Source organism: Thamnophis elegans, chromosome Z, assembly GCF_009769535.1.
Source record: "Thamnophis elegans isolate rThaEle1 chromosome Z, rThaEle1.pri, whole genome shotgun sequence".
Lineage (NCBI taxonomy): Eukaryota > Metazoa > Chordata > Lepidosauria > Squamata > Colubridae > Thamnophis > Thamnophis elegans.
In genome coordinates, this window is record NC_045558.1 from 100950261 (window position 1) to 100965431 (window position 15171).

Here is a 15171-nt window from a genome sequence, read left to right on the forward strand (position 1 = left end):
TTATGTAATCACCCATCTAACCATTGTGACTTGGCTGATTTATAACAAAATTAAAAATAAAATATAGAAATAAATATTAACATTAGAAACTAAAAAATTACAAAAAGCATTAAAAAACAATAAAAGGTTGGGGAAAAGGGAAATATTGATTACTCAGGAGGCATATCAATATTTTGTATTAATGATCATTCAAAAATATGGTAATTAAAAAATTATTTCCATCGAGGAAGATGTGGCAGTCTTAGCTAGGAGTTGTGGCCTTTCCTAGATCAGGATTCCCTGTGCTCAGTTGTTCAGGTCCCTAGTCCTCTCATGGCTGGACTTTTGTAATATGCTCTACAATGGGCTACCCTTAAAGAGCATTCAGAAGCTACCGCTGGTACAGAGTGTGGCAGTACGGGCAGTTTTGGGCCTCCCAAGAATGATTCTTGTAACACTACTGTTCATGAGCTACATTGGTTACCAATCTGTTTCTGGGTGCAATTCAAGGTGTTGGTGATCACCTTTAAAGCACTTCATGGAATGTGTGTAGGTTACTCGAGAGACTATCTCTTCCCACTGGGATTGGCTCATACCACTTGTGCCAGCAGAGGAAGTATGTTGCAGGAGCCGAGGTGGCGCAGTGGTTAGGGTGCAGTACTGCAGGCCACTTCAGCTGACTGTTATCTGCAGTTCAGTGGTTCTAGCTTACTGGATCAAGGTTGACTCAGCCTTCCATCCTTCCAAGGTGGGTGAAATGAAGACCCAAACTGCGGGGGGCGATATGCTGACTCTGTAAACCGCTTAGAGAGAGCTGAAAGCCCTATGAAGCGGTATATAAGTCTAACTGCTATTGCTATTGCTATTCCAACTGGCGGGGTCCAGGAGAAGGACCTTCCCTGCTTTTGCTTCTGCCCTCTGGAACATCTTGCCCCTGATGTGAAATTGGCCACAATCCGACTGCCTTTTTGTAAGGGCCCTAAAGGCACTGCCAATTGGCTTAGAGCCCCAGTGGGGGAACATATATTAGAAGATATTATATAGAACATTTTTGTTCAACTTTTTTGCTTGCTTGGACCAAAATGCATTGAATGATGAGGAATTGTCTTACGCCACATATAAAACATATAGTATTGTTAATGTATATAAAAATTACATAATAATATTACACGTTACAATCTTGTGGGGCAGCCTTATTAGCTATACAGAACTTCATGTGACCTGTGGACATACCTGCTGTAGAATATCGTGAGAGATTACTCTAGCAAATTACTGAGCCCTGATAGTATCTGTCAAAAAGTTCTTAAAAGGCACCCAAATAGAAATTGCTTGATCTAACAAAAAAAATATGAAATTTGTGAAAAATTCAGTGAAAGATAATCACAGTTAGTAATGTGTTTTTCTGTTTTTGTGCATTTGCTTAAATATTTCACAATTAAGCAAAGTAGCATGAAAGCATGTACTGGATATTATTGAATGTTAGCTTTCCAGGCATAATATCCCTGGGCAGTTAAAGTATCTGAGTTTCCTATTTATTTCTGTTGTTGGATCAAATACTCACACATGTGACCCCAGGATTATAATGTGCATGTGTGAATAGATTTGTCCTTTGAAATTCAACCCATTTCCATGAATTTTCATCTGTTAATTGTAATGGTAGCTGATGACACTTTCTGTTTTTCTGACTGTCATAGATATGCCCCCTGTATTGTATGTGTACTTTATTTGTATTAAATAAAATTTAGTAAATATGTGCAGGATTGTTGGCATGGATAGAAAAAGAGGCACATATGGACAAGAAAGGGGGTAGATTAATTTGCTTTGATATATTAATAATATGCAAGAAATGCAATAAAGGAAATGACTGAAATTTTGCTTCAATTATTGTTCCCTATTTAAATTACACGGAATATTCCTCAAAATTCTTTCTTCTTCTTCTTCTGTGGTGCAGCTTTGTTGATGCCCAAGAAGTACTTGAATTTATACCATTGACATTTGGTGGCAAATTGCTGATTTTCAGTAAGAGTTTAAGAAGTGAAATAAGCCTCCAGACACTTGTATTAAACAACTTGAGGGAATTAATATGTTTGTTTTGAGTTAATATAGTCTCTCAACTTTCCCAAAACAAAAGAGTGAAACATGTTTCATTTGCTTTTGTAATGTTATTGCAGTTCCCAGGGTAGCCCTTGTGAGTCTAAAAGAAAAGAATGTAGACCCAGTCAAACAAAATTGGCCATTTTTCCCTGCTTGTATCTGCTGTAAGATACATGAGAGTACATTTGCTGTGTTAGATGTGTTAAGTAAGATAGTTACAGGGCCAACTGCTTATTCTGATATTGCAGCATTTGCAGTCCTCAGTTGTATGCTTCTAGTAGGATATATGTAATTATTACTGTATTATAAACGAGAAATACAGTAATATTAATTTTGAGCTTTCCCAGTGTATTAAAGGCACTAAGAAGGGTCAGCTGTTTTCCAAATTATTGTTGACCTTTTGTTTGCAGTATATATACATTAAAAGTAATAGAGATAAATTTTTCTCTTGTAGGTGAAGCAGGCCCCAATCAGATAGTGATGAATTGTGCTGACATTGATATTATTACAGCTTCATATGCACCAGAAGGAGATGAAGGTAGGATGGGATATAAATGCAGTTTTCTGCATTTTTAATCATCAGACATAATATTACTCTGATAAGAGTTTTAATTTGTAGAAAGTGTTTTCAGCTACATTTTGAATGCCAACTACATTTTGCTGCATTGTAGATATTAAAAATAAGACTATATAAACCTTTTAAATATATGATGATGTAATAAGATAAAAATCTATTAATAAAAAGAAAATACAATTTCTTCCATTTTAGGGAAAAAAAGGAATTTACCATTTTTATCCTGTAATTTGTCAGTCCTTCAATCACTCAGCTTTATTATACCTTGAGCTGTTTGGAACCAGGTCAAGGAAGTGGTAGGTGAGCACTTGTGCACATGCATCCCCACTTGCATGAGCAGTGGGCATATGAGCCTGTTGCACGCACAAATGGAACTGCATATGTGCACTTGCCCGCCACTTGTGCAGAACCCTCCCCTCTACCCTCTGCCGGCCCGCAAGCCAAAAAGGGAAACTATTATAAGTCATAGACCCACATTATATAAAAAGAAAATGCATTATATATTACAAAGTACAAGGTGTCATTATGTTAAATAAAGGGTATGTGATAGTTCTTTATCTATTTCCTATCAGCAACATATAAATTCTACAGGCTACCAACATACATTTTGCAACAGCAAAGTTATCTTGCGATCTTTATCCATTAAAAAAAAAACCTGCACATAGAATCTTTGTCCAACCTGGAAATAGCTAGTATTGGTAACTCATTGTGAGTAACCCAGTGAATATGACATTAATGCAGGATGTGATTTAGCACTCCTATCCTTACAAGGGCAAAATATGGGATTTTCAGCATATGGGATTTTGCAGTACTTACCCTCAACCAGTGGTGGGTTTCAAATTTTTTGGAACCGACTCGGTGGGTCTGGCCTGCTTTGTGGGAGTGGCTTGCCGCCATGTGACCAGGTGGGAGTGACTTGCCGGCCATGTGACCAGGTGGGAGTGGCCAATATGATGTCAGCTTTCCCAGTCAAGATAGAGGTATAAATTACACAGAAAAGAAGAGGCATCCATACACCAGAATTTAACTTCAAAGCAGTGGCAACACTTAAATTCATTAATAATGTTTGTCAGGGCTATACACTGTTTTTGAATATATAAGAATGTAAAGCCCACAACATCTACTTGTATTTTTTAAAGCAGCGGCACCTTTTTCCTGGATTCATGAAATATCTACTTTAAAAAGTTGTGGGTGGGGTACTATATTTACAGTCTGGTATTCTCTTCAGTACTTGTTTGGAACAGAATCCAAAGTACCATGCAGTCCTAGCATGTGTACTAAAGCTAGGCAAGTTATGTTACAGGGCTCTGAGCACTCCTCCAGAGATGTGATCAATGAAGCAGATGTTCCAAAGTACTCCCACAACTTTCCAATGCTTTGAAATCCCACCAAATGATTTATACAAGCCTATTTCATACTTTCTTCTATATGGCGATCAGGGTGGTTTTGCATATGGCTCACAGATGGTCTATTTTCCAAGTACTTAGAGGCCAAGAACTGCCTTTCCTAGATTGCAGCTTTAGCTTCCTTGAATGTTAACACACCTTCAGGCATTCAAATATAGACTAGCTCTGATCCTGGAACCATATTACATGCTTTATATATTAATATCATATTCAGTGTAATCATTATTGCTAAAAAACAGGCAGCAGTTAGAGTAGTTTGTAACAAAACAAGAAACAAGAAGTTGATTCTCCCACCCCCTATTTTAGCTTATTCTGTCTTATCTAATATTTTCCTGCAATTCTTCCATAATCCAGACTACTAAAAGAGTTCTACATAATGATACTTTTAAAATAAGTTTGATGTCCAACAGATTTCCTACTTATTAATATGAACAGGTTCTGGCCTGTTGCTTAAAAAATAATTCATAAATACTGTATATACTCGAGTATAAGCCTAGTTTTTCAGCCCACTTTTTGGCTGAAAAAAGCCGCCTCGGCTTATACTCGAGTCAGTGAAAAATTTGCCCGAAATGGAGAGAAAAAAGGGGCGGGGCCATGCCGCTGGGTGACACTCTGTGAATGGCCCAGTGCCCCTGTGAGTTTCCCCTCCCTCTGTGTCAGTTTGCCGCGCAGCGCGCACCGCACCATCCCCCTCCTCACGTTCTAATGTAATGCAGGGCTGTCTTACGATTCCCCTTCCCCCCCTCCTGCCGCCTCTGCAACGATGTCCCACCTCCTCCTTGTTATGGCAAGCAGCCACATAGCGATGTCCCACCTCCTCTGGTACAGTGATCCAATGATAGGAATCACTGTGCCGTGTGTCATAGGAGGCGGGACATCGCTCCCTGCGGCTGCACGGGACATCATCATCACAGCGGGACATCAGCATCATGAGGTGAGTGAAGTATTTCATTGAATACACCGCTAGTTTACTGTTTTTCTTTGAAATAAATATTCAAAAACATATTGGTATCTATTTTATTTTGAAATTTACCGGTAGCTGCTGCATTTCCCACCCTAGGCTTATACTCGAGTCAATAACTTTTCCAGTTTTTTGTGGTAAAATTAGGTGCCTCGGCTTATATCGGGTCGGCCTATACTCGAGTATATACGGTAATATCCCCAATAAAAAAAGAATAGTATGGTGAAGTACTGAAAAACTCCGCCAAATGGGAAAATCCAAAGAAAAAAATAGTGGACTTCCTGCTAAGACGTAACAATTTATATATAGTATGCACAATTATTTAGTTAAATTATTGCTGAACAATTTAGAATAGTTGCATCAAAGTTATTCTAAGATATTGCCACTACTACCCTACTTCTAGATGTTCACTATTCTCTCCCCCCCACACACCAAGATTTAAGGGCATGTGAACATTTTTGATGAAGTTGCATGATATGAAACCTCTCTCCTTTGAAATATGTTTGGTTTTAATTCTCCAATGAATCAAAAGAATGTTTCATGCTTGTTACACAGCATTTGTTTTAGCTTTCCATAGCTCTCCCCAAAACTAACCAAGGAAGATAAAACCACAGAAATCTAATAACTGTTGTGCACAGCTTTGCACTAAAGTTATCTCTATAGTAAGCCAAAAAATAATTTAAGATTATAATTAGCCCACCTGTTCCCCCATTAACATGCAAATGCATTTTCTTGTTCAGAGACTGCATGAGAGTTTTCCCAGTCCTTGCAAAATATCACACATCCACATAAAGGGACCAGCAACTCCTCTGTGAAGGAGGGCAGAGTTTGGCTTCTCTCTGCTATTAAAGGCTGCAGCAGGGAGAATCCCAACTTTTTTCCTCTCCCTCCATTCACAGAGGAACTGTGATTCCCTTATGCTCCCCTGGCCTACTCCCTCCCGGGGGACCCACCTGAAAGGGAAAGGCAGGCTGCTACAGCTTCACTGAGAAGGACATTTCTGAGAAGAGAAACTTCTCCGGTCCAGCTGCACCTGAGCTGGTGAGCGCCCGTGCGATTGGAGCAACCGCGTGGCTCACCTGCACTGGCTGTCTCCCTGGTGACGGATGGGCGGTTGCAGGCGCTCCACCAGCTTGGGTGCAGTGACTGGAGAAGTTGCGCGGCACGGGCAGGCAGTTCTAGGACACCTGCCCGCCAGTAAGGGACCTCCCCGGACAGCGTTTTTCTGAGCACGGGGAGACAGATGGCACAAACTCCTGCCTGTCTCCCCGTGCTCAGAAAAGCGATTCTGTTTAAGTCCTTTGCTGGCAGGCAGGTTCTAGGACACCTATCCACCAGTAAGGGACTTCCACGCACAGCGCTTTTCGGAGCACGGGGAGACGGATGGAGCAGGCATTCCAGAACTTCTGGGTCCACCAATGGAACCTCCTCTCACTGGATCGGTAAATTTCACCATCCGGTTCTCCCGATCCGGTGCGAACCGGCAGAAGGCCCACCACTGCCCTCAACCATTACTGATGGTAAAATAAGTAATAGTGCAAAGACTTTAAAATGTATTGTTATTAAATTGGATATAATGCTTGCTTAAAATAAAATTTGCTGTGCTCTCAGTTGAGGCGTATGTGAATTTTGCTATATTCACTTATTAATTTATATCAGAATTGTGATATAAGAGCTATCATTACCTGATGCTGATCATAACATATTAATAACAATTTTAAACCATTTAAGGATCAGGTTAAGAATTGAATAACCAAATTAACCAAAGTTTTTGTGCATTAGTTGAGCAGCAGTAGACATTTATTAATAAACAAGTACTATACTTCACAGAGATTACTTTGTTGATTGATTGGGGTTTTCTGAAGTTTGGAGGTCCTTTATTATCTAGTTAAATTTTAAGTTTAAGGTATTAAACGAATTGGAACTGGGATTTCATAAATCCAAAATTTTAATAGTTTATAATACTTATAAACTATAAATTATTTACTTATAATAGTTCATCTTATGAACTAGTGCATATATTAGCACTTTCTTTCTTCAGGAAAGCCTGTATCTAACAAATATTTTTAAAATTTCTAGGTTTTTTGTATTTTTTGTAGTTTTGTAAAATACGTGTTCAAGAATTAACTGGCTTACTAACTAACCAATGATAGTTTTCCCTCCATAGTCAGAATTCTTGTTCATGCAGGGAAAAAAGATGAAGATGATTGTTTATTACTAAGCAGTCTGAAATTGTTATTTTTGATGCTAGCAGCTTAAATCTTGAAGATGTCTGGGGACTTACAAGTATTGTAGGACATGTTCTTATCACTGGATAAGAACTAACTTCTTTTATTTGTTAACTGAATTATGATTTATTACAGGACTGTCAAATGAGAAAATTACTCTTCCAGCTATGGGAGGGATTTTTGAGATTTTAATAATAGTGCTGAAATGCTCATAATACTTAATGGAGGCCATTTAAAAAATGTAATATCATCTTTTAAACCTAGGAAGAATTTATTATAGACTAATTTATTAATTATGGACGTATTAGATTCTAGGGTAATACTTTTAAAATGCAGCTTAAAAATAGAATTCTGCAAAAGACATATCCTTCCTCCCCTTTCTCTTTCTTCATCCAATTTGTTGCCGGTTCTTATCTTATGTGTAAATTAGCACTCGCCTGTACTACTGTGTAGAAAGGTTCCTTGCAAGATGGTAATGCTGGTTATAAGACGGAAGTGTTGTTATTACTGCCATAGGTCAGTAATGTCAGAAGCATTACTATATGAAATACTATATGTATGCATCAGTATAAGAAGTACTATATGACATAAAATTTAAAGTATAAAATACAAGGTTAAATATGTGCAAATTAACGGATTCTTGGCCAGAAATTAGCAACATTATTGTGTTCTGTTGTGTTGCCATGAGGTCCTAAAGTGTACACTGATCAGGGCACAAAAGACAGATTTACATATGTGTTGTTGTCTGCATGTCACCACAACGCAAAGAGATAACTCCACTTCTTCAGAGTGGCTCTTGTTGCATCTGTACACAGTCTATTCATTGATTTTCATACTTCTCAACTTTTGTCAGACCCAGGTGCCACTCTTCTGTTGGTTCCATCCAGTGTTGTTTCCTTATAGTTTTCCATAGAAACACTCTGCTTTCAAATTTTTCAAAGTCTTCTGTCAACCCCTGCCCTCTCTCTCTCTACACCACACACACACACACACATACACACACACCACACACACACACACACCTCTGCTTCTCTATGAACAGCATGTGGAGCAATGCCAGCTAGGTGGTAGAACTTATCTAGCAGGGTAGGTTTAAGACGTATGGCATAATTCTGCTAGCTTCATTCAGAACAACTACTTTCCCAGTATTTGTTGATTTATACTATACTGGGCAGGTGTATTGGCCTGCCAGTAGCAAAGAGCTAGAGCTGTTGTCACCTAATGACTCTAGGTTGCCTCCCCCAGGTGGAATTTCCTGAGATGCTATTTTGTCCATGACTTTCAGTTTAGTGTTGCTACAGTGGTTCTTATATGTTCGGGCCCTGTCTAGAGTGACCCCTAAATATTTGTCTTTCTTTCTTCACCACTCACTGCATTGGGAGATTTGAAATTTCAGCCTTAGTTCCAAAGCAGTCAATTGCTGCTTGCTTGCTGGTCCTTGCCTCCAACTGATTGGGTGCAGAGACCAGAAGGAGGCAGAAAAGTAGGTAGAGATCTGCACTCCTCCTACCCCCACCCTTCATCACACAGTTGATAAGAGTTCTGGGAACAATAGTTGGAAATCATGGCCACAACTTTGTGGATACAATAGAACTAATGGTCCAATATTTGGACAAATTATTTAAGTTAGCCAATTTAAGATATTTGATTAAAATTGTTGCCCTGTAATGCACCAGTGTGCCCATCTGAAGGTGACAAACAGGAGAGTTTTAGTAGTATTAGATATATGTTACGAGCTCTTTAGAAAGAATAGAAAGGGAATTAATTGACTTGGAAATATCATTTTGATTGATTAATCATGTGCCATCAATTCATTTTTTTTACTTTTAGTGACTGTGGATAGATTTCTCCATGGAAATGTTATTTAAGCATTAAACATGGAAAGCAAACTTATCAAGTCAAAGAATGTATTCATTTTGTTAAAAGCTATATTGTCTGTTTGCATGGCATCACCCTTCCAGAACCTCCTTCTATAATTGAAGTTGTAGTTGTTCTTCAGGATTTCACTGTCCTGTTTTGTTGGTTATAATGGTTTTTATTTTACATTGCTTGTTGTTGATATTGGTAGTCACTTTGAGACTTGTTGAATTGAGTGGCATATAAATGGTAGAGAATAATCAAGAGACTGTGAGGGTTGATGGGGAACAATAGGCTTCAATTAAGCCCTGACAAGATTGAGAGGCTTTGGGTTTTGTAGTCCTCTGGTTCTAATCTAGGACTATATCCTGTTTGGTGCTGACGGAGTTGCACTGCCCCAGACACAATCTGGAGATTTTCCTTGACCCACAATTCTTGCTTGAGGAGCAATGACATTTGTGGCTAGGAGAACCTTTGGCCAACTTTGTATTGTATGCCAGTTGCACCCATTACTTCTTACTTTTGGTTGGATTATTGCAGTATCCTATACACAAGGCTGGCCTTGAAGAGTATCTGGAAACTTCAGCTGGTGCAAAATGAAATGAGCAAGCAGTTGTGTGTATTTCTGGTAGAACACACATTACACCTCTGCTAAATGGTACTGAATTATTTGAAGGACTGCCCATCCCATGCAATCTCACATTTGGCAAGAGGGCTTTTCTGCTGATGCCCATTTTATGGTATCTTCTCCCTAGAGGTGAATATTTCAGGCTCGAGGATCCTAGGAGACAGTGAACTCATGAAATAGCCCATTGCTTATCATTCTTCCCTCTATTAGTTTCTTTTCTGTTATAGCTCTGTTTTTAATCATTTTAATTGATTTAATAATTGTTATACAATAGTGATTGTTATTTATTTATTGTTATTTATTAAATTTAATGCTACCCATCTCACTATTGAGAATACATCTGAGCAGATTTATTTAGCTTTTACTGGATTGTTTTATGCTTCCCAGAGTCTCTTTTCATTAGATGGATGGCCATATACATTTGACAGACAGAGATATAGAACATCCAGTCATGGAAACCAAAACAATGTGTACCAACATTACTTTTATTTAAGCTTACAGTAGCAGAATCGTGCAAATCTGAAAACTCTCCTTGTTCTCTGTCTTCCCAGAGGTTTTCTTTACCCCCTTTTGTGGGATCAGGTCCTGTCTGATCATTCCCTGGCTATGGTCTTTTTCTCAGAGCCTATTACACCCTGGAAATTTTGACAGCAGTACAAAATAAATGGATGTTTCTGCAGTTTAATTTTCCTCTTTAAAGCTAAGCTTTTTATTTAGATGTTAGATTTTCATTGTCTGTAGAGTTATGACCACATTAATATTTATTCTGAAGAATTTTGGTTTATTATTGAATGCATTTTTGTATAATGTCTATTACTTTTATTTGTTCTTCCTGCATTATGGCAGCTAAAGTAACTGAGGTGAAAAGCCAAATGACTTGTTGCTATTTAATAAGACAGAAATTGAAAACTGCTTATAATTTGTGGCTTCAACTAGATCTGCTAACTAGACTTTGTAACTTAGATCTGCTAATTCAGATTATCCTATTAAGACTTTGCTTCCTCATTAGATCTTGGTTATGTCATCATTTCAGTTGGGAAAGGGATGACTCGAGCATCATAAAGTACCACAGGATTCTCTGAAATTTGACTTAATGTTACAAGCAACTATGACCAATGAAACTGTTTTCATATACTATGATACTAAGTAAACTTTGCTTAATTGTGTTTGTGTTGCAAACAAGTGTATACCCAAATCAGATAAATTAGCTTGAAACAGTGAGCTGTATAAATCAGATTATGTTTACTTTATTATATGCTTTGAAAATAAAATATTGTAGCTTATCTAGAAAAACAAGGTATAAACAAAATTAACTGATCCAGTCCAGTAGCCATGTTTTAGTCCCGGAAGATCCTATTGGAAGTAAGTCAATTAACATTAATTTCAATTAAAGTGAATTATAAATTATTCTTATGTTTCTACTATTGCATAATACTTTACTCTAGACCTGATGTGTATCAGTCGCCATATCAAGGAAGTGCTTATGACTGTTTAGATCTTATGCTTATGACTATTTAAATCTTTTTTTTTTCAGAATCCATGCCACAGGGTTCAACTATCAGAATGAAGATGAGAAAGTGACTCTTTCTTTCCCAGCATGCGTCAGAAGGTAAAATTGTGTAAAAGTTAAATGGGGCCCTTCTGAGGTGAAAGCATATACATTTGGTGCCAGAGCATAGTCCCCCCCCCCCTTTTTCCTTCATTACTTAGGGTGTGTTTTCAGGAGTTCATTCCATCTCTACAGTTCCAGATTATTTATATTTGAAAAAAAATTAAACTTTTTTGTTCAAATTCCTAAATATTCTGTCCTCACACAATTGTAATTCTTGTTTGTTGAAATCCAGTTACCAGGGTTCACCTAACACATTAAACTCTAAACTAAACATACAGTTGGCTTTGGATAAAACAGCAAGTTACAAGCTATCAAGCAGTTCCACTTTGTTACTGGAACCATCCTAAACTGAGCATAGAATATCCCACATTTAAATCTTATTTGGTAGTCATAATTATTAGCTAGCAAGTGTAAAATGCAGTATTGTACTAATAATGTATTATTAGTAAAACGGCATTAATTTAGGTCATTATTCCTAATGCTGACATTTGTTTGTCACATCTAGAGCAGACACTTTAGACTTTTTGAACTCAGAAGCACTCATGAGAATACCTAGCCCAAATATTATGACACATCACCATGTGTATGTATTTTTAACCACGCTATGTTGTAACATTTTTTAAAAAAATCTATGTTATCTTAGAATAATGTCCGCATATGCTAAAAGTATTTTATTATTTTCATAGCTAAATTTCTGTTTACACTGAATTTTTTACTGTTTCTCTGAAAATAAGACAGGGTCTTATTTTCTTTTGATCTCTGAATAAGCCTTGGCCTTATTTCAGGGAGGTCTTATTATTTTTGAGGTGCAGGAGGTGGCAAGCGTGGTCACCTGTTGGCTGCTGTTGTGTTGCAATATTTTCAGGGAGGGCTGATTTTAGCACATGCGCTCAAAAGTTCATTTGGGCTTATCCAGGGAGGTCTTATTTTCAGGGAAACATGTAGTAGTAACAATTGAAATTCAGTGTATCTATATAAAATGTTATAGAATTTTTGACATCTCTATATTTCAATACAGAATTTTCAAAGGATTAGTATTATTACTAATAGGTATTTATTTAATAAAGGCTAGAATGTTTTAGGTCATTCATTACCATTTGGGGAATGCAGTCTAAGAAGAAACTTATAACAGATAATAAGATAGCTTATACAAACTGCTTCATAATTTAGTATGGAGTCTATTTCTTAGAAATCTCTAAAATTATAAGCAAAGGTAAATGAGAAAATGAGGTGAAACCTTAATGGGAAGAAACAAAAAGATAATTAAAAATAATCAGGCCTGTCAGATCACTTGTTTGCACACATGAATCTATAATTGAGGATGAAAAAGAGAGAGAGTGAAGACAGTATGTTCCTCTCTAGGAATTATTACCCAGAGTTGAATTAAGTTGAGACTTCATTCCAGCATCAATCAAGATAAACAGCTAGAGCAGAGAAGAACAATTTATAGTTCTTTGGCAGCATAGCTTTTCCTCCTGAAAATACTAGTAAATTCAACAGTATTTATAAAAGAAGTGTAGTTTTCCATCATCTTGTTGAAAAAGCATGAAAGCTATAGCAATAATAATAATAGTTAATAGTTAATTGTTATAAACAGAAAAACAATAAAAACAAGGTATGTACAACCACATTCCATGTACCCCCCCAAAAATAGAACTTTATAAGTTCCTTAATCAAGGTCTGTGTGAGCAACCAATTTTTAAGAATCCTGAATATCACTGAAGTGGGAATTACATGGATATCTGAAGGGATATCATTCCAGAAGGCAGTTATCATGACAGAGAAGGCATGCTGCTTGGATTCTGATAAGTAGCATTGCTTGATTAAAGGGACATGAATTACATCAATTCTCCCGTGCGCTGCTTGGAGAATCTAAGCATGGGTTAAATTTAGTCTATCTGCCCTAGGACTGAGTAGATTTTTCTTTAACCATGCCTCTTGTGCCTCACTGAGGTCAGTTTAAAAACTCAGCCATCCCAGTCAGGACTAATTTTGAGGAACTCCTTAGTTCTGTGCAGATAGATTGGGACTCTCCAAACAGATCACAGTAGATTACCTTTTTATTTTGTATAGATTGTTTAATATAGGTTAGAATAGAGAGGAAAGAATAAAAAGTTTCTGTTTGTCTTTTAAATTGCTGAGATGGCTGTCGGGGCTCCGAACAGTGGCTGGTCACACGCAGCGGTAAGGAGTGGTGGAGGTGCTTGTCCGGCGGCTGCTGGCGAGTACGGGGGAGCTAAGAGGCTTCCTGACCATTCCCCAGCTGTCCAATCCCTCCTTGAGGCTCCGGGGGCTCGTTTGAAGCTCTGGTTGATCATGGCGGCTCTCCCTTTCTCCCGATGAGCGTGGTGGCCATTTTGGAGGTGCTTTTTTGCACGCTTTTTGCCGGCTAGAAACTGAGGTCCTGACTGACTTCGGAGAGCATCAGAAGGTGGTGGTGGCCATTTTATAATTCATTTCGTGCCTTATCGTCATCAGAAAGCCTCGGGGGCTGCTTCACTTCCAGATCGGAAACCCCTTTGGGGTGGTTCCAACAACCGCCAATTTAGACGCAGCAAATGACCATCAACGCGTCCCTCCCATAGGCGGCTGGCTACAACATTATTCCAACCAATGGGAGGAAATCACCATGGACACATGGGTCCTCAATATGATCAGGAGGGGTCTGGTCCTGGAATTTCTGTCATTTCCTCCGCAGACATTCAGCTGCTGCCCACTCCCCAGAAACCCCCTGAAACGGTCACTCATGCAGGCAGAGATTCATCACTTTCGCTAATAAGGGCCATGGAACCCGAACCAACGGACCAGGAAAATAAGGGATTCTATTCCATTCTTTCCTGGTCTCCAAGAGCTCAGAGGGATGGAGCGCCATTTTGGACCTGAAGCAGCTAAATCGGCATCAGGCCTACAAGTGCTTCAAGATGCAGTCACTCCAGTCCATCCTGGACTGCATAAGGCAGGGGGACCTGCTCACTTCCATAGACTTAAAAGAAGCTTACCCATCCACGTGCCCATCCATATGTTGCACATATTCTTGAGGTTCCATTACGACGGGTGGTATTACCACTAGAGGGTGCTTCCCTTTGGCCTCTCGTCCGCATCCAGGACCTTTGCAAAGCTTCTGGCAGGCGTGGCAGCTCACCTGCATCTGTCCAATATGTCTGGAATGTTACCTGGACGACATTATCATCCAGTTGCTGAGCTTCAACCAGGCCCTGCGAGATGTGCAAGTCATCATACGCACTCTGCAACAACACAAATTTCTCCGTATACCAGAAGAAAAAGTCATCTCGTGCCAACCACCTCAGAGTCCTGCACCTCGGCACCATCATAGACACAGTACCTTGCCAGGTGTTTCTCTCTCAAGACCATCTGCGCAACCTCAGGAGCAGAATCCGTCAGTGCCGGAGTGCCAAGTCAGTTCCGATTGTCAACTCTTGCAGCTTCTCGGCATCATGATTTCTTGCCTGAAGATAGTTCTCTGGGTGCGCCTTCATGCTGGGGAACTCCAGTGGTTTCTTCTACCTCTGCAGAGATCGAGAAACAGCAATTCTCCCAGACGAGTTCAGCTTCCCCAAAAGGTGTTCTGCTCGCTCAGGTGGTGGCAGTCCAGGGTGGTCGAGAGAGGGTGCCTGTTCAAGGAGACCGAGAGGATCATTATCACCTCAGACGCCAGCCTCTACAGCTGGGGGACGCATTGCCAAGCTCAACTGACACAGGGCAGATGGTCGCAGAGGGAGGCACCTCACAACATCAATTGGCTGGAGCTGACAGCAACCAGACTCGCCCTACGACGCTTTCAAGCACAGATAGTGGGTTGACATGTTCTGTT

The 15171-nt window shown here is 39.1% G+C and overlaps 1 protein-coding gene across 1 annotated transcript in view; it reads left to right on the forward strand.

Moving 5' to 3' along the window:
* Positions 1 to 15171, forward strand: part of NPEPPS (aminopeptidase puromycin sensitive) — a 118041-nt gene that overhangs the window by 21741 nt on the left and 81129 nt on the right. Inside the window, exons 3-4 of the mRNA XM_032236744.1 lie at positions 2534 to 2610; positions 11260 to 11328. Of these exons, the coding sequence (XP_032092635.1) occupies positions 2534 to 2610; positions 11260 to 11328 (146 nt within the window). The remainder of the gene's footprint in view (positions 1 to 2533; positions 2611 to 11259; positions 11329 to 15171) is intronic.